The sequence below is a fragment of the Ranitomeya imitator genome, chromosome 2, assembly GCF_032444005.1.
Source record: "Ranitomeya imitator isolate aRanImi1 chromosome 2, aRanImi1.pri, whole genome shotgun sequence".
Lineage (NCBI taxonomy): Eukaryota > Metazoa > Chordata > Amphibia > Anura > Dendrobatidae > Ranitomeya > Ranitomeya imitator.
In genome coordinates this window covers 130,046,096-130,066,087 of record NC_091283.1, presented here as the reverse complement: position 1 = coordinate 130,066,087, position 19,992 = coordinate 130,046,096, and the positions used below count along the sequence as shown (strand labels likewise).

General features: G+C 46.9%; 1 protein-coding gene across 2 annotated transcripts in view; it reads left to right on the top strand.

Annotated features, from left to right (window-relative positions):
* Positions 1-624: 624 nt before the first annotated feature.
* Positions 625-19,992, top strand: part of ZDHHC15 (zinc finger DHHC-type palmitoyltransferase 15) — a 43,627-nt gene continuing 24,259 nt past the window's right edge. For both annotated transcript variants that reach the window (XM_069747234.1, XM_069747236.1), the window contains exons 1-5: positions 625-790; positions 4,400-4,426; positions 6,587-6,681; positions 8,325-8,445; positions 16,868-16,937. In XM_069747234.1, coding sequence (XP_069603335.1) covers positions 655-790; positions 4,400-4,426; positions 6,587-6,681; positions 8,325-8,445; positions 16,868-16,937 — 449 coding nt within the window. In that variant the 5' untranslated portion in view covers positions 625-654. The remainder of the gene's footprint in view (positions 791-4,399; positions 4,427-6,586; positions 6,682-8,324; positions 8,446-16,867; positions 16,938-19,992) is intronic.

Genomic DNA, 19,992 nt, shown 5'->3' with positions numbered 1-19,992 from the left:
CCCCTGACGTGCCTAAACAGTGGAAACCCCCACAAGTGACACCATTTTGGAAAGTAGACCCCCTAAGGAACTAATCTAGATGTGTGGTGAGCACTTTGAACCTCCACGTGCTTCACAGAAGTTTATAATGTAGAGCCGTAAAAAAAAATTCTTATTTTCACAAAAAATGATCTTTTTGCCCCCAATTTTTTTTCCCCAAGGGTAACAGGATAAATTGGACCCCAAAAGTTGTTGTGCAATTTGTCCTGAGTACGCCGATACTTCATATATGGGGATAAACCACTGTTTGAGCGCATGGCAGAGCTCGGAAGGGAAGGAGCGCCATTTGACTTTTCAATGCAAAATTGGCTGGAATTGAGATCGGAACCCATGTCGCATTTGGAGAGCCCCTGACGTGCCTTAACAGTGGAAACCCCCCACTTGCCTTGACACCCCTTAGTGCACAGTATCGCGTACATAGGACACAGAATGAAACGCTTCATAAAACCCGCATCACATTGATAACAATGCGACGAGAGCACGCAGAGTATACAGGCATCCGCCAGGTGGCGCTAAGCTGCAAACTCTAAACCTGACACATGTGCGTCCCCTGGCGTTTAATCGAGTGTCGATGCAGAAGTCTTGCTGTGACGAGCGCCGATCGCATAGAGCAGGATGCAGAGTGGCTGCAGGATGGCCCTGTCCAGAGGGCTGCGGTGCTGTCAGCGGGTGCTGTCGTGGGTGCCGGTTGTCATTATCTCCTCGGTGGTGCTGTGGTCGTATTACGCTTACGTGTGGGAGCTGTGTATCGGTGAGTGGCGGCTCGGAGGGGTCACATATCCCCGGGTGCTTAGGAATATTCACCGTCTCCGTGCAGCCGGAGGAGGAAGTGTCTGTGCCGGCTCCCGGGGTGCAGCTCCCTGCAGCAGCAGCAGCTCCCTGCAGCAGCAGCAGCTCCCTGCAGCAGCAGCAGCTCCCTGCAGCAGCAGCAGCTCCCTGCAGCAGCAGCAGCTCCCTGCAGCAGCTCCCTGCAGCAGCAGCAGCTCCCTGCAGCAGCAGCAGCTCCCTGCAGCAGCAGCAGCTCCCTGCAGCCGGCTGTCACTGTGTGTATCGGCGTGTACACACGGATAGTAGGCGCATGCATGTAATGAGGGGTCTGTAATGTGGACAGAGTGGGGCATCTTTCACCATACAGTGATATGAGGACAGTGACGCTCCTTTGCCGGGGTATAAGTGTATAATGCGGCACTTTCCTGGGGTATTAAGAGTGGGGCGACTTTATCATTACGGCCACCAGTCCATTCTCAGCTTTTTAATGAGCGACATTCAGAGGCGCTGAGGATCGGCAATATAACCAAGAAATGTGGCGCCAACCATGATGTCCTTCTCCAGTGATCGCTGTCTTCATATAATGTGTCCAAAGTAGGCGAGTGGTAGCTTGGTGCTCCGTGCTTCAAGTGAGGGCTCATTCCCACTAACGATCCGTTTGGATGAGTGCAGTCCAATAAAAAAAAATCCTATTGCACCCGCCCCGATGTTTCTCTATGGGGCAGCTCACATCTGCAATTATGTTCTCATCGTGATTTGGCATGGGAAAACAATGGCATCATGCTGTGATTGCACCCGAGAGTTTTCTCTCTCTCTCTATTGAAAAATAAGAACATTGCCAACAAAATTTAGAGAACTACATGGAACTCCAAAACTGATTTAAGTAATTGCTCATGATAGCATTTTTTCATGTGTTTTTTGCTTCCCTTTTATGTGCACCTTTAACATTAGAAGACATGCAATCCAATGATTTATCTTAGAATTACATAATTTGTAATGTCAAGCACTCAACAAACAAGTCACCAAATGTTTAATAGAGAAACAAAACTATGGGAGTTTAAAAAAGACCCCATACTTAGGACATGCTGCAGGATTGAAAAAAGTCACAGACACTAAAGTGCTAGAAAGAGTGTGTGCAGTTCATGTATTATTGGCTGCCAGCAAGCATCACGCCACACCTAAGAGCATCCTCGCCCTCACTAGTGTGTACCAGATGACCACCTCGCCCTCACTAGTGTGTACCAGATGACCACCTCGCCCTCACTAGTGTGTACCAGATGACCACCTCGCCCTCACTAGTGTGTACCAGATGACCACCTCGCCCTCACTAGTGTGTACCAGATGACCACCTCGCCCTCACTAGTGTGTACCAGATGACCACCTCGCCCTCACTAGTGTGTACCAGATGACCACCTCGCCCTCACTAGTGTGTACCAGATGACCACCTCGCCCTCACTAGTGTGTACCAGATGACCACCTCGCCCTCACTAGTGTGTACCAGATGACCACCTCGCCCTCACTAGTGTGTACCTGATGACCACCTTGCCCTCACTAGTGTGTACCAGATGACCACCTCGCCCTCACTATTGTGTACCAGATGACCACCTCGCCCTCACTATTGTGTACCAGATGACCACCTCGCCCTCACTATTGTGTACCAGATGACCACCCCGCCCTCACTATTGTGTACCAGATGACCACCTCGCCCTCACTATTGTGTACCAGATGACCACCTCGCCCTCACTATTGTGTACCAGATGACCACCTCGCCCTCACTAGTGTGTACCAGATGACCACCTCGCCCTCACTATTGTGTACCAGATGACCACCTCGCCCTCACTATTGTGTACCAGATGACCACCTCGCCCTCACTATTGTGTACCAGATGACCACCTCGCCCTCACTAGTGTGTACCAGATGACCACCTCGCCCTCACTAGTGTGTACCAGATGACCACCTCGCCCTCACTAGTGTGTACCAGATGACCACCTCGCCCTCACTAGTGTGTACCAGATGACCACCTCGCCCTCACTAGTGTGTACCAGATGACCACCTCGCCCTCACTATTGTGTACCAGATGACCACCTCGCCCTCACTATTGTGTACCAGATGACCACCTCGCCCTCACTAGTGTGTACCAGATGACCACCTCGCCCTCACTAGTGTGTACCAGATGACCACCTCGCCCTCACTAGTGTGTACCAGATGACCACCTCGCCCTCACTAGTGTGTACCAGATGACCACCTCGCCCTCACTAGTGTGTACCAGATGACCACCTCGCCCTCACTAGTGTGTACCAGATGACCACCTCGCCCTCACTAGTGTGTACCAGATGACCATCTCGCCCTCACTAGTGTGTACCTGATGACCACCTCGCCCTCACTAGTGTGTACCAGATGACCACCGCGCCTGCTCTCATGGAACATTTCTCCATTTTCTGAATGAAAACTGCAATCAAACTCTTGCACTTGGATGACGTTCGATTGTCGTCCTGTTCTTACGGACAGTCAGAAAGGAGGGAAAATAAATGTTCCTGTGCTGAGATAATCTTATAAATGTCCCCTGCTGTGTAATGACTGTGTCTGACCGTACAGGAACATGGTCTGATCATATCACAGCTCCTGGGCAGGGGAGAAAGGAAAATGGGATCACACATTTATAAGATTATCTCAGCACAAAATTTTTTTCTTAACACATCCAATTATGCAACTTATTATTATTCCAAGATCTATTGATTATAATGGACCTTGTGGGGAAACCCTTTAAGGGTAGGTTTACTTGAACGTATCGCGGCCATATTTTCTCCTTTTTGCTATCACAATTCTCACCTCTTCAGAGCATCTTGTGACCTGAACGAACAGTATTATACATACTCATGATGCTGGGTGATGACACTTCCAGCGAGGCCGGAGACAGCAGATGAGAGCATACGCCTCGGTGCAGCCATGTGAGCGGACACTAAGGGCCACAATCAGGATTGTGCAGGAGTTTATCTTGTTGACGTTTGCATTCAGAAAATGGAGAAATGTTCCATGAGCGTTCCAGGTCATGGAGAAGGGCCGTCCCCGCTGTGGTCATCAGACACTCACTTGCGCAGGGTGAAAAATAGAGAATATCTTGTGTTGTGGGAGGCAAAACCTGAACCCACTGAATCCACAAGAGGTTCTTCACTTTTAGTTTTATTGCACTACAGCAATGTGGTTTCTTTTTTTTCTAGAACAGGTTCTTCACAATATTAAAATAAAAAAAAACCATCATAGATGTAGAACGTGGCGTTGCCGTGGTGTTGGGGTACAGCAGTGTCCTTTCTACTAGTGTTCATTGGAAATAATTTCCGACAAAGGGCTTAAACAAACATTGTCCATTTATATATATGGAAGCATCTAGGACATGCTCATTATGCCCCTACACCTTTCACTCATGCTCATACAGGGGTACATGGAGCAGGGTTCTGGTGGTGCAGGAGACCCTCTTTTATCTCCTTTTGGTGGTATGGACAGGGGTTGTCTAGGAGTGTTGGGAAGTAATCTGTTCAGGCTTGGATTTCGTTTTTTGTATTCTCTTTAATGTATATATTCTTTTTTTCTACAGTGACCGTAGAACATGGATTGGAAAAAGGTAAAAGATTCCTTGCTTGTATCATTGCATAATAATTGGCGGCCGTCCTACAGCATTTCCCGGTCCTATTTGTTCTGCAGGGCATTTGTCCAGAGCAGTATTATATCACATATATTACATCTGGATGGGTGGGATGTGACCTGTAACACAATGGCAGATTCCCACCCGAATAATGCCAATTTATGCGTTGGGATTGACGTGCGTTCTTTCATTATTTGTAGCACTTGTCAATCTCTGTGAGCCGTGATACACACGCTACAATTTCACCAAAACTAAGAAAAGTGCACATTTAGGAAAAAGCTCTTAGTGTGTAGAAACCATTCCCATTTTATGCAGGTCTTTGTGTCTCCATACATAGTAACAGACCTGCCTATAATCTCATCCTGCTGTCTTGTAACCATTTCTGTCTCATCTGCCCCCTCAGTGGCTTTTCGAGAAGTTTTATTATTTTTCTGCATTTGTGGACAGTGGGAATCCTCTGTGTGTCAGGAGATACATGTCCGACTTGCTGTAATCACAGTTAGCACGATATTGTAAGATAACGAGTTGGTGTAAACCAGTGTGGCCTGGTCTCATTCAGGAAGCCTCGTTAGTGCCTGGAATGTGACCCTTACTGGTTCCACTGACGTATCCTCCCCGCTCTGCCATAGTGCATGCTGTGATCAGTGCCTTTATTAAAGGATATATTCCTTCACATACACCATTCTAGAGTCAGCACGTGGCTGTACTTATTCTAGATTCCTTAATGTGAAATCCGTGTGATCACTTAGCAAAAATCACCGCATTCGTCCTTAACGGGAACCAGTCAGAAACTTTGAACCCCTCTACAACCATTTACTTGACCCTTTGGAAAGATAAGCCAATAGATCAGAAATAGTTTGGAAGTTGTGTCACAGAGTACATTGGGGTGTGACGGTGCACTTCTAGCTTCTCAGCCTCATGCTATATTCCATGCCTTAAAAGAACAAAACCCAAGGCAGACACAAAATAAACATATACCCTTCACTAAGTAAATAAAAGTAATAGTTTATCCAAATAACATACTGTATTTAATAAACACCGTGTTTGATTTGGGAAAAAAAGCATAAAACCCATCAAACCAGTGTTAAGATATACCGGGATGGTCCTAACCGCTTGTATTAAAACATTACTATGTGGTAAAGTGCCGCCAGTGTGAATAAGGGTCAAGCAGGATCGCGTCCTGAATGAATACCCACCAAATGGGAAAATATATATATATGTGTGTGTGTATATATGCACCAGTAAAACAGAACCTTGCCAGCCCGGTAGGACTACCACCAGTTCCTCATTAGTTATAAACTCGGTCTGTTAACGGGATTATATCAGCCCAACTACCATCCCCGTTAGCATGGAAAGTTAAAACCGAGAACACAGATGTGTAGATTCATGGATCAGAATAAAAGAGCACCGAAGGTTAAATTATATATTTATTCGCACTAGGCACACTAGACAAAACACAATATACATATGCATACCTATACAATGATCAGATATGCTAATACAGGTGGAGTACAAAAGATATAAGCAGATGAATCAAAAGTCAGTTGCTGGCCTAATGTTCGGCCTTTGGACGCTGGCAGCTGCATGGGAGGTGTGGGGGCAAGCTGATTCCGGTTTCTTCCAACACCCTGCATGGCGTGACCTACCTTAGTAAGGAACAAAGGGCCACACCGTTACATGTGCACTTAACCCCTTGGTCAATCACTCCCTTCCCTGCCCTCTGGGTTGGTTGTAGCCTTCCTCCCACTCGCTCAGGCAGCTGACACTTCAAAACCTATGAAGGGTCATAACTTCCCAACTGACGGTCTTAGGGTGGCAGATCTGGCACCATCATATCCGGCCGGGAGCCTGACCAAACACTGCTTTGCTACCTAGCTTCTACGAGCCGTTCTGTGTATCTCCCCACCCTGGGGTGCTAGAACAGATTGAGACCCCAGAAGGCATTGACCCCTTCCAGAGATATCGAAAATGTAATTTCTGAAGTGCCTTGTTTTTGCATGTGATGTGTGCCCTCTCTGTGAGGTTCTGTATGATGCCATAGATCCACATATAATATACGTCTCAACCAGTTCTGAATCATAAGTGATCTTGAAATCTAATGTAATCTGTGTCAATGTTCTCTGTCCTTCTCACTGGCAGCCGTCTACCTGTTCATCTTCCACACGGTTTTCCTGCTTTTTGTTTGGACTTATTGGAAAGCAATTTTTACCCTCCCGAAGCAGCCAACGAAAAAGGTATGTACCCGTTGTGTGAGCTGCCACCACTTGTACGTGCGCCAAAGTAATCTGCCTAACCCACACAATTAGTTAAATCACTGGTTTATTAGCTGGAATAGGTAGGATAATTAGAAAGAACTGGTAAATGAAACAGGTTCCCAGTGATTGCTCCATCTGTGCGGTCAACAGAATACAAGTGGCATTTATACATGCAGAGAGACCCTCCGTGATACTTTACATAAGCCCCTCTTGCCTAGTATGTTACCTTACCCCAATCCTCCATTTTCTATTATTGCCTGCCTGATGAAGACACGGGGAATGTAAAGGAGTTTTCCATTAGTTTGACATTTATAACCTACTAGATTGTGGCCCAATTCTAACGCATCGGGTATTCTAGAATATGCATGTCCCCATAGTATATGGACAATGATGATTCCAGAATTCGCGGCAGACTGTGCCCATCGCTGATTGGTCGAGGCAACCTTTATGACATCATTGTCGCCATGGCAACCATTATGACATCTACGTCAATACTGTGCCCGTCGCTGATTGGTCGAGGCGAATTCGCGGCAGACTGTGCCCGTCGCTGATTGGTCGAGGCAACCTTTATGACATCATCGTCGCCATGCTGTGCCCGTCGCTGATTGGTCGAGGCCGCCAGGCCTGGCGGCCTTGACCAATCAGAGACGCGGGATTTCCAGGACAGACAGATAGACAGACAGACAGATGGAAAAACCCTTAGACAATTATATATATAGATCCTAAGGATAAGGGATCCGGTACCTGTTACCACGACAGATAGGACCTCATTCAATATAAGGGAAAATGGCCAAACTGGTTAACAAGTAGTGGTCCTCGCTCTTCCAGAATCGGGCCACCATGTGTTACATCTACAACCACGGACATCTTATATCTCTACCTCTTGAGAGGCTGAGATGGGGCAATGTGACCTAACAATGTCCATCTGAGTGATCTGCTGACGCCTGCAGAGCTTCTCATAGTAAAACTTTTAAGTTCTTAACTTCTGTGGGATTTTTAGAAATCTCAGCCAGTTTTGCGTGAAATTTACTGCAGTTTCTGTCCATAAAACAGTCTAAAAAAAAAATCCAAGTGTGTCTGCATGTGCAATCCTGCCCTTATGTAATTGCGCAGATGTACTGTATAACATAATTGCTGTAGTAAATACAGCTTAGTTGTTTAACTAGATTGTCTGTATGTAACACTAATCCAGCCATCAAAATCAAATAAAAAGATTAGAAAAAGCCGCTATTATGGTTACTCAGAAAGCTCGGCGTCACCAGCATGTAACACATCCATCCGTGTGTAGCTCAATGCAAAGGAAAAGGGGAAAGATTACGACTGGAACTAAACTGGTCAAAATAAACCAAAAGCAAATGGAACATCAAAGAAGAAAAATAGGCATGAAAACGCTGAGGATGATGGGGGTCAGATGAGGGGAATAAACTGCGGCAAGTCCTAAAATCTGTCCGGTTCTCATTATTATTCAAATACTTCAAATCAAGAAGCCAAAACTGCATGGTGTGAATGGGGGACTATGAGGAACACTATCCTTTTCTCAGCACAAGCTTTTTCTACAATCCATATCTTATGTATATGCCCTCAACACCTCTTGAACCATATATATATGATTGTGTTTTAAGTTTCTGCTGCCCTATGTGGAGAAGGAGCGTTATGACATTGAGGAGCGCCCGGAGGTTCAGCGACAGATCCTATCTGAGTTTGCTAAGAAGTTGCCGGTTTACACCCGCACTGGGAGTGGAGGTCAGTATAAGGCGTTTCCTGCACGGCTCAAACCAGGTGTATGTGTTATTGGCTCATCGTTGCTCTTTGTTCTCTTCCTGCAAATTGAAGGTCCTTTCTTTAAGAACACGCCGGTGTACGATGAGCCTATTGATTCTCAAACCTTTTAGCTCAGACCTGAAAATCATTAAAGTCATTCACTATCCTTGTTCGGAGATGCAATAGCTATGGTGCATCTGATCCATTGACCAGTGCCAGCAAATGGCCCCCATCCTTTCTCTGTAAGCTTTTTATATCCCATATGTGTAACTTTGCTATCGACATTTACCTTTAGCACCACTTTGATTTATTTAAAAACCAAGTGCTGGCATGTCTGTATGAAAGCCCTGAAAGAAATCGTCAAAATGTGAAGCTGTCATATGTCTTCAATTTAGCAATTGATCATACGTGTTGTATGGGCGTCTGATGCAGTTCCTGTAATGACATTCTTACATATTGAATTTAATCTTAGTAAACATTGCAAAGACACTTGACGCTGCAATGAATCATTTTCTTAGGCATAATTGCATTGATGTCATTATATATTACCCAATCAATAATCCTTTGTGATTTTCCAAAATTGTATTTTGCAATGTCTGCTTTTCTTACACACAAGCAAAACTTCCAGTGCACTTATTAAATGTGTTTTTGGTGTCCCATTAACTTCACTGTGGCCAAAAAAGTGTGTTTTCAGCCTCTGTCGGGGCGGTGTATATCCGTGTATCTTTTTCCTGCTGTGTATAATAAGATAGGGTGCAGCACTAACCAGTCAGGGGCAAAGAGACGGGTTCCACCTAAACTGATTGATCTGGGTGCTGCAGATTTAAAAAGCACAATCGTTTCCTAAGACAGAAAACATTAAATACACTGTGTGCAGAATTATTAGGCAAGTTGTATTTTAGAGGATTATTTTCATTATTGATCAACAACTATTTTCTCAATCAACCCAAAAGACTCAGAAATATCAAAGCTTAATATTTTTGGAAGTTGGAGTGGGGTTTATTTTAGATTTGGCTATCTTAGGAGGATATCTGTTTGTGCAGGTAACTATTACTGTGCAGAGTTATTAGGCAACTTAATAAAAAACAAATATAATCCCATCTCACTTGTTTATTTTCACCAGGTAAACCAATATAACAGCATAAAATTTAGAAATAAACATTTATAATGTGCAAAAACAACCCCCCCCAAAAAAATGAGTGACCAATATAGCCACCTTTCTTTATGATGACACTAACAGCCTTCCATCCATAGATTGTCAGTTGCTTGATCTGTTTACGACCAACATTGCGTGCAGCAGCCACCACAGCCTCCCAGACACTGTTCCGAGAGGTGGACTGTTTTCCCTCCCTGTAGATCTCACATTTTATGAGGGACCACAGGTTCTCTATGGGGTACAGATCAGGTGAACAAGGGGCCATGTCATTATTTTTTCTTCTTTGAGACCTTTACTGGCCAGCCACGCTGTGGAGTAGTTGGAGGCATGTGATGGAGCATTGTCCTGCATGAAAATCATGTTTTTCTTGAACGATACCGACTTCTTCCTGTACCACTGCTTGAGGAAGTCTTCCAGAAACTGGCAGTAGGTCTGGGAGTTGAGCTTCACTCCATCCTCAACCCGAAAAGGTCCCACAAGTTCATCTTGGATGATACCAGCCATACCAGTACCCCCTTCCACCTTGCTGGCGTCTGAGGCGGAGTGGAGCTCTCTGCCCTTTACTGATCCAGCCTCTGGCCCATCAAGAGTCACTCTCATTTCATCAGTCCATAAAACCTTTGAAAAGTCAGTATTAAGATATTTCTTGGCCCAGTCTTGATGTTTTATCTTATGTTTCTTGTTCAAAGGTGGTCGTTTTTCAGCCTTCCTTACCTTGGCCATGTCCCTGAGTATCGCACACCTTGTGCTTTTTGTTAGTCCAGTAACGCTGCAGCTCTGAAATATGGCAAAACTGGTGGCAAATGGCATCTTGCCAGCTTCACGCTTGATTTTCCTCAATTCATGGGCAGTTATTTTGCGCCTTTTTTGACCAACACGCTTCTTGCGACCCTGTTGGCTATTTGCCATGAAACGCTTGATTGTTCGGTGATCACTCTTCAAAAGTTTGGCATTTTCAACACTGCTGCATCCCTCTGCAAGACATCTCACAATTTTGGACTTTTCAGAGCCCGTCAAATCTCTCTTCTGAACCATTTAGCCAAAGGAAAGGAAGTTGCCTAATAATTAAGCACACCTTATATAGGGTTTGATGTCATTAGTAGGGTTGAGCGACTTTTACTTTTTTAGGGTCGAGTCGGGTTTCGCGAAACCCGACTATCTCAAAAGTCGAGTGAAATCGGCCAATTATCGCGAAAAGTTAGGGATCGACCGAAACACGAAACCCAATGCAAAGTCAATGGGAAATATCTCTCTCTCTCTCTCGAAAAGCTGGTGTTACACATTGCAAATCGCTACAGCGCACAAGCGAGAAGATGGCGATAGGCGTGCACGCCCCTAAGACCTATGTCATCACTCTGCCCACGCTCCTTCATTGGCTGAAAAAATGGCGCCAAACGCGTTATACGAAACACGACTTCGGCGCGAGGATCGACCGCATGGCCGATCCCACACTAGGACCGGGTTGGGTTTCATGAAACCCGACTTTGCCAAAAGTCGGCGACTTTTGAATTTGTTCGATCCGTTTCGCTCAAGCCTAGTCATTAGACAACACCCCTCCTCATTACAGAGATGCACATCACCTGATTTATTTAATTGGTAGTTGGCTCTCAAGCCTAAACAGCTTGGAGTTGGACAACATGTATAAAAAGTATCGTGATCAAAATACAACTTGCCTAATAATTCTGCACACAGTGTAAATGTTCAGACCAGAAATATACAGATTGAGTATTATCTTTATTAAATACAAAAAAGACAAACCTCCAGGACTACTTCCCAATTAGAATGACCCTACTGCAATGCCCATTGGAAATTAAAGGGTTTGTGCAGCCTTATTCTACAATTCTGTAGCCCCTCCATGTGACTGCAGACTCATGAATCCTCACATTGTGTATAGTGCATACTGTAAAAATTCTCAGATGCCGGGAGTGGCAGGCATGCGACTTGCATATTTACTGCCACATTCCAACTAGACGTGTCCGGTCTCAATCAATACACTTGCATTGAGCTGGGCTGCACACGTCTAGTTGGCACGTGACCATACGTGTACAAATCCCATACTTGTGGTCAAGCACCCGCCGATACCAGAGAATCATCGCAGTGCGTGCTTAGTAAAGAGTCACAAGTCTGTACTCTCATGGAGTGATTGTAGACTTGTAGCCGAAGGGTGGCACAACCCCTGTATGTGCTTTACTACAAATGTGATCAAATTAAGCATGCACCGTATTTTCGGATTTTACACTCTGCAGTGCACGCACACACCTCTGCTATATCAACACACAACTGTGCTGCAGCCTGCATACATAGATCTTTGTTGACACCCTAGTGGTTAAGTTATTATTATTATTATTTATTGTTATAGCGCCATTTATTCCATGGCGCTTCACATGTAAGGAGGGGTATACATAATAAAAACAAGTACAATAATCTTAAACAATACAACCCATAACTGGTACAGGAGGAGAGAGGATCCTGCCTGCGAGGGCTCACAATCTACAAGGGATGGGTGAGAATACAGTAGTCTAGGGTAGAGCTGGTCATGCAGCGGTTTGGTCGATCGGTGGCTACTGCAGGTTATAGGCTTGTCGGAAGAGGTGGGTCTTCAGGCTCTTTTTGAAGGTTTCAATGGTAGGTGAGAGTCTGATGTGTTGTGGTAGAGGGTTCCAGAGTAGGGGTGATACGCGAGAGAAATCTTGTATACGATTGTGGGAAGAGGAGATAAGAGGGGAGTAAAGAAGAAGGTCTTGTGAGGATCGGAGGTTGCGTGTAGGTAAGTACCGGGAGACGAGGTCACAGATGTATGGAGGAGACAGGTTGTGGATGGCTTTGTACGTCATGGTTAGGGTTTTGTACTGGAGTCTCTGAGCAACGGGGAGCCAGTGATGGGATTGACAGAGGGGAGAAGCCGGGGAATAGCGGGGGGACAGGTAGATTGGTCGGGCAGCAGAGTTTAGAATAGATTGGAGGGGTGCGAGAGTGTTCGAGGGGAGGCCACAGAGCAGGAGGTTGCAATAGTCAAGGCGAGAGATGATGAGGGCATGGACTAGGGTTTTTGCAGATTCTTGGTTGAGGAATGAAGGGATTTGTGAAATATTTTTGAGTTGAAGTCGGCAGGAAGTGGAAAGGGCTTGGATATGTGGTTTGAAGGAGAGATTAGTGTCAAGGATTACCCCGAGGCAGCGAGCTTGTGGGACTGGGGAGAGTGGGCAGCAATTTACTGTAATGGAAAGGTTCCTTGGGGGGTCACGTGAGATGGGGGGAAAGATGATGAATTCTGTTTTGTCCATGTTAAGTTTCAGAAATCTAGCGGAGAAGAAGGATGAAATAGTGGACAGACATTGAGGGATTTTGGTTAATAGGGAGGTGATATCTGGTCCAGAGATGTAGATCTGTGTGTCATCAGCATAGAGCTGATACTGAAAGCCATGAGATTCTATGAGCTGTCCCAGGCCAAAGGTGTAAATGGAGAAGAGCAGTGGCCCTAGGACTGAACCTTGTGGGACTCCGACAGATAGGGGGCGAGGTGAGGAGGTGGTGTGTGAGTGGGAGACGCTGAATGTCCGGTCTGTTAGGTATGATGAGATCCAGGATAGGGCCAAGTCTGTGATTCCAAGGGATGAGAGGGTCTGTAATAATAGGGAATGGTCCATTGTGTCAAAGGCAGCCGACAGGTCCAGGAGGAGGAGGATAGAGTAGTGTCGCTTGCTCTTGGCGGTTAAGAGGTCATTGGTGACCTTAGTTAGGGTAGTGTCAGAGGAGTGGTGTGACCGGAAGCCAGATTGTAAGCAGTCGAAGAGGGAGCAAGAAGAGAGATGGGAGGACAGTTCAAGGTAGACGTGTTGTTCCAGTAGCTTGGAGGCATAGGGGAGAAGTGATATAGGGTGATAGCTAGATACAGAGGATGGGTCAAGAGGGCTTTTTGAGGATAGGTGTGATGGAGGCATGTTTAAAGCTTGAGGGGAAAACACCAGTTGTTAGTGATAGGTTGAAGAGATGGGTTAGGGTTGGGATGAAGACTGTGGTAAGGTTTGGGATGAACTGGGATGGGATCGGGTCAAGTGCACAGGTGGTGAGATGTGATCTGGAGAGTAGAGTGGAGAGTCGATCTTCTGTAATGGTGGAGAAGTTGGTTTTGGAGGTGGAGGGCTGGGAAGTCGGGAGGAAGGGCTCTGGGGGTTGTTGACCAAAACTGTCTCTGATGCTATCAATCTTCTGCTTGAAAAATGAGGCAAAGTCTTCAGCTGAGATGAGTGGAGAGGGAAGAGGTGATGGGGGACGGAGGAGAGAATTGAAGGTGTTGAATAACTGTTTAAGGTTGTGAGACAGGGAGGATATGAGAGATGAGAAGTAGGTTTGTTTAGCTGTGGCGAGTGTGGTCTTGAAAGTAGTGAGGGACTGTTTGAATGCGATGAAGTGCTCATTGGAGTGTGTTCTTTTCCATCTGCGCTCAGCAGCCCTGGAAGCTCGCCTCAGTTCTTTGGTCAGGCTGGTGTGCCAGGGCTGTCTGTTGATTTTGCGAGCTTTGGTATGTGTAAGTGGGGCAGCAGATTCCAAAGCTACAGCTATTGTGGTGTTATATAGAGCAACAGCGTCATCGCATTGTGTAAGGAACTTATATCTGTGAGAGGGATGAGGGATTCAGAGAATGAGTGTAGGTCAAGGTGTTTAAGATTTCTGCGAGGGTGTGAAAGTTTGTGGGGTGGGGATTGTAGACATGGAGTGGAGAGGGAAGAGAATGTGAGAAGGTTGTGGTCAGAGAGGAAAAGGTGAGTTAGAGAGGTTAGATAGGGAGCAGAGGCGGGTGAAGATGAGGTCCAGTGTGTGGCCATCTTTGTGGGTGGCTGCAGAAGACCATTGAGTGAGACCGAAGGAGGAAGTGAGAGATAGAAGTTTAGTGGCAGCTGAGAGGGAAGTGTCAATGGGGATGTTGAAGTCGCCCATGATGATAGTAGGGATGTCCGTGGAAAAGAAGTAAAGTAGCCAGGTGGTGAAGTGGTCAAAGAAGGTAGTGGCTGGCCCTGGGGAGGGTGGTAGATGACAGCCAGTTGGAGGGGGAGTAGATGCGCACGGAGTGCACCTCAAAGGAAGGGAGGGTAACAGAGGGTGGCAGTGGGATTGGGGTGAAGGAGCAGGTATCTGACAGGAGAAAACCAACTCCTCCGCCATGTTTGCGCTGCTGGGGTGGGGGGTTTGAGAAAGGTGGAAGCCACCATACGAAAATGCAGCAGGAGAGGCTGTGTCAGAAGGGGTGAGCCAGGTTTCTGTGATGGCGAGGAAGGAAAGTGTGGTAGTAACAAAAAGATCATGGATGTAGGAAAGCTTGTTGCAGACAGAGCGAGCGTTCCACAGAGCTCCTGTTAGTGGGACTGGGGAAGCGGGGGCTGGGTGAATGGGTATAAGGTTAGAGCGGTTACGGAAGGTTGTGATAGAGCATGGATGGGAGGTAGAAATGACTGTGGGAATGTGGTGAGGAGGACCAGGATTTGGAGAGATATCACCAGCAGTGAGAAGGAGCAGAGAAAGTGTTACCAGGTGGGAGCAGGAGAGGGCATGAGGGGGCTGTCTGTGTTTGTAGAGAGAGGATTGTATGTTAAGGAACAGTTTTGAGGAGTAGGTGAGGTGGATGGGGAGGATTGAAGAAGAGATGAACAGTTCCTTACTTGGTGTAGGGATCAGGGGAGTTAGCAGAAAGTGAAGGATTATAGGGGTGAAAAAGAAAATAAACAGAAACATTGTTTACAGTGACTGGCGAGTTACCTTCAGTTCAAGTCTGGTTTTAAAGGCCCCGTCACACATAGCGACGCTGCAGCGATACCGACAACGATCCGGATCGCTGCAGCGTCGCTGTTTGGTCGCTGGAGAGCTGTCACACAGACGGCTCTCCAGCGACCAACGATCCCGAGGTCCCCGGTAACCAGGGTAAACATCGGGTAACTAAGCGCAGGGTCGCGCTTAGTAACCCGATGTTTACCCTGGTTACCATCGTTAAAGTAAAAAAAAAACAACCGCTACATACTTACCTATCGCTGTCTGTCCTCGGCGCTCTGCTTCTCTGGTCTGGCTGTGAGCACAGTGGCCAGAAAGCAGAGCGGTGACGTCACTGCTCTGCTTTCCGGCTGACCGGCGCTCACAGCCAGACCAGAGAAGCCCAGCACCGGGGACAGACAGCGATAGGTAAGTATGTAGTGTTTGTTTTTTTTTTACTTTTAGGATGGTAACCAGGGTAAACATCGGGTTACTAAGCGCGGCCCTGCGCTTAGTTACCCGATGTTTACCCTGGTTACCAGCGAAGACATCGCTGAATCGGCGTCACACACGCCGATTCAGCGATGTCAGCGGGACCTCAACGATCAAAAAATGGCCCAGGCCATTCCGACATGACCAGCGATCTCACAGCAGGGGCCTGATCGCTGGTACGTGTCACACATAGCGAGATCGCTACTGAGATCGCTGTTGCGTCACAAAACTCAGCGATCTCGCTAGCGATCTCGCTGTGTGTGACGGGGGCTTAATTCTATATAATCTTCACACTTCTAGGACACACTTATAGGAATCACACTGCAGACTGAAGTCTATGCAGACTTGAGCTATGCAATATATGTACAACTAAGAGCATTCAGGTGTGAAGCAGAGAGGAGTGGTCTCTGTTCATGCTGGTCAGAGAATTAAGAGTGGACCAGATGCATACAATCAAGCCAGAGTAAACAACGTCATAAATAACACTAGGGTAGAGCAGGGGTTAGTTAAAAGACATATCATGTGAATGCTAGGTGCAGAGGCAAGTCTATGTGCAAAGCTGGGTGATGTACTATGCACTTCATAGACAGACAGCAGGAGAGCTGGGTGGATGAACATACCATGTGAATGCTAGGTGCAGAGGCAAGTCTATGTGCAAAGCTGGGTGATGTACTATGTGCACTTCATAGACAGCAGGAGAGCTGGGTGGATGAACATACCATGTGAATGCTAGGTGCAGAGGAAAGTCTATGTGCAAAGTTACATCTACAATACCTTGCCCTGGTGTCATGTGCATGGACCGTAATAATCTAATTATGCTACATGGAGCCAATATAATATGACACTATATATGAATTCTATATATCATCTTCTCATCATGTGCTACTATTAGTGATGAGATGGGGGTGTCAGGATAGCGCCTGTATTAGGTAGACGTCTCTTTATTAATATTATCTGAGATTATTAGAAAGTAATGATTTGTATTTTAACCTTTCTCTGACCACTCTATTTTAGCAATTCGTTTTTGTGACCGATGCCAGGTGGTAAAGCCTGATCGCTGCCATCATTGCTCTGTCTGTGGGATGTAAGTAAAACCGATAATAATCTACATTTATTTGATTAACTTCCCTTTTAATTTGCTTTCTATAGTCATTGAAAAGAGATTGAAGACTGAGATGAGTTACATACACACACCTGACCACCTGGATAAGTTATTGTACATTTCTGAGTTTCATGTAGTTTCACGGCTTCCGTCCTCATGGCTGCCCTGGTACAGGAAGGGCTCAAAGTAACAATCATTTATTCGGACTCCCATGACAGCACTACGAGAGAGGGGATCCGCCCTTCAGGAACAGGAAACCTACAGATACAAAAGGGCGGCACCTCTCCCCATGCATCAGTTGGTTTCCTGTTCCTGGAGGGACAGGATCCTACAGATTTCTCGTAAGGAGCCCAGGCCGGCCGGTCGAATCTGGTAGCGGGGGGGTCTCCTACCTCGACCGGTGCGGAAAGTCCTGGAGACGCCACGGTGGTCCAGGCTGGACTGCACGTCAGTGGCGTTGGCAGCAGGGAGCAGGGTCCGGAGGATTCCTTGTCTCCGGAAGCCGGCGTTGGTAAGTTTCATTTCCCCCCCCTGAGCAGACGGCGGCAGTGAGGTGCGGTGGTGTGGTTGCGGCGTCGGAAGTGGAGCGCCGTCCGGAGCACTGCTGGGCATTCCCGGCGTCCTGCATCGCTCACTGAGCGTTTCCGGAACGCTGGGGCGCCGGGGGTGGAGCCGGCAGGCGCTTCCGGTTTGCGGGTTGACTGCGCATGCGCGGTCTTTCCAAAATGGCGGCGCCCATGGTCCGGTCGCCGGTTCTTCTGTACTACCACCGCTAACCTCCCAGCTGCAGCCTGATCATCAGGAACCAATGGGGAACACGCCAGGTGGCCTGCTGACCGGAATACAGGGGGATATAAGCAGGTGTTGGCGATAGAACCCTGCTTTTGGCCACAGCTTCATCATGGCAGATGATGGTGAGCAGCAGCCTCAACTTCTGGATAAAGTACGGCAGGAAGCCGTGGGAAAGGAGCATATCAGAAGTGACCAGTCCAGCCGTAAAAGCTCGTCCAGGCAAGGATCTAGAGCTTCGACTGGCAAGGAGCCCCCTCGTGTTCCGGTACCTTTCTCTTTGACGTACACTGGTAAGTGATCTACGTGAATGTTCACTCAGTGACGCGGGCCCCTTATACTTTGTCATTCTAGGGGAAGAGAAGTGCAAAGTCGAAACATAAGGAGTGTGCCCTATGTGAAGTCCCCTTACCAGATTCCTACCCTAAAAAATTGTGTGCCTCCTGTATACAACAGACGGTGAGGTTTACAGGAGTGGAAGGGTTGAGTGACATCAGGCTAGATAGATGGTATCTCCCTTATTGTCCTCCCCTAGGTAGCGGAAGAATCTGCTTCTACGGCTAATCTGCGTGAGATGATCCGTACAGAAGTAAGGGAATCCCTGCGGTCTATGTCCCAGGCGGGAAGTTCAAAACAGAGAGCCTCGGTGATCTCTGATTCGTCAGAGGAAGATAAAGAGGAAGGTTCTTATCGCTCAAATCTCTCTTCCTCGTCATCAGAAGAGGAATCTGGCCGATTCTGTCTGCCTCTGGACCGGGTGGATAAGTTAGTCAAGTCGGTCAGAGGTACGATGGGCCTAGAAGAGCCTAAGACTCAGCTTTCCCGTCAGGAGCTAATGTTCAGCGGCTTGGAACACAAGAAACGCAGATCCTTCCCGGTGATTGATAAGATTCAAGACCTGATTCTCCGGGAATGGAAAAAACCGGAGAAAAAAGGTTCTTTGCCACCGGCTTTAAAGCACAGGTATCCCTTTGAAGATACGGATGTGGATACCTGGGACAAGGCCCCTAAATTAGATGCGGCGGTGGCGAAGGCATCTAAGAAAGCAGCTTTACCTTTTGAGGACATGGGGTCCCTTAAAGACCCTCTTGACAGGAAGGCGGAGATCTTCCTTAAGGGTACGTGGGAGATGGCAGCCGGATCCTTGAGGCCAGCAGTGGCTGCGACTTGTACAGCCAGATCCCTAATGGTCTGGTTGGAACAGTTGGAATCCCAGCTTAAAGAAGGCGCCTCCAGGAATTCTATTCTAGGTGCGCTTCCAGTGATTCAGGATGCTGCGGCTTTCTTGTCGGACGCGTCGGTGGACTCGGTCAGAATGGCGGCCAGAGCAGCAGGACTCTCCAACGCGGCTCGTAGAGCCTTATGGTTGAAGTGTTGGTCGGGGGATATCCAGTCAAGATCCAAATTATGCGCTATCCCATGTAAAGGGGAATATCTCTTTGGGCCAACCTTGGATGAGCTGCTCGAAAAGGCTGGAGATGATAAGAAGAAATTTCCTAATTTGTCATCAGCTTCTTACCGGCGTCCATTTAACAGAAGGAGATTTGGTCGTGGAAGGAAGCGCGCATCCTCACCCTCTAGAGAAAATTTTAGATGGGAGGATAGACGCAGGAGAGGTACGGGTTACATGTTTCGCCGTTCCTCAAAAGAACGTAAGAAACCAGACCAATGACTAGCAATCCCTGTGGGAGGGAGATTGTCAACCTTCTCTTCCGCTTGGACTAACATCACGAATAGTGTCTGGGTCCGAGGTATTGTATCGGAAGGCCTAAAATTGGAATTTGTTCATTGGCCTCGTGATAAGTTTATGCTAACCCCCTTGCGTTCCTCCACTATTGAGCAGACGGCCTTAGAGTCAGAGGTCATGACTTTATGCCGTAAAAATGTACTGATTGAGGTTCCGGAGTCAGAGAGAGGAAGAGGATTCTACTCTCCTCTTTTTTTGATTCAAAAACCAGACAAGTCGTTCAGGACTATTATCAATCTTAAATCCCTTAATGAATACCTGGTTAATAACACGTTTAAAATGGAGTCAATCAGTTCTGCAATAAAGATGTTGTTTAAACACTGCTTCATGGTAGTTGTGGACTTAAAGGATGCATACTATCATGTTCCTATCCACGAAAACTTCCAGAAGTTTCTACGTGTGGCGGTGTCTATGGGAGGTATTGTTCGCCATTTTCAATTTAGAGCCCTTCCCTTCGGCCTCTCAACGTCTCCCCGGGTATTTACTAAAGTAGTTGCGGAG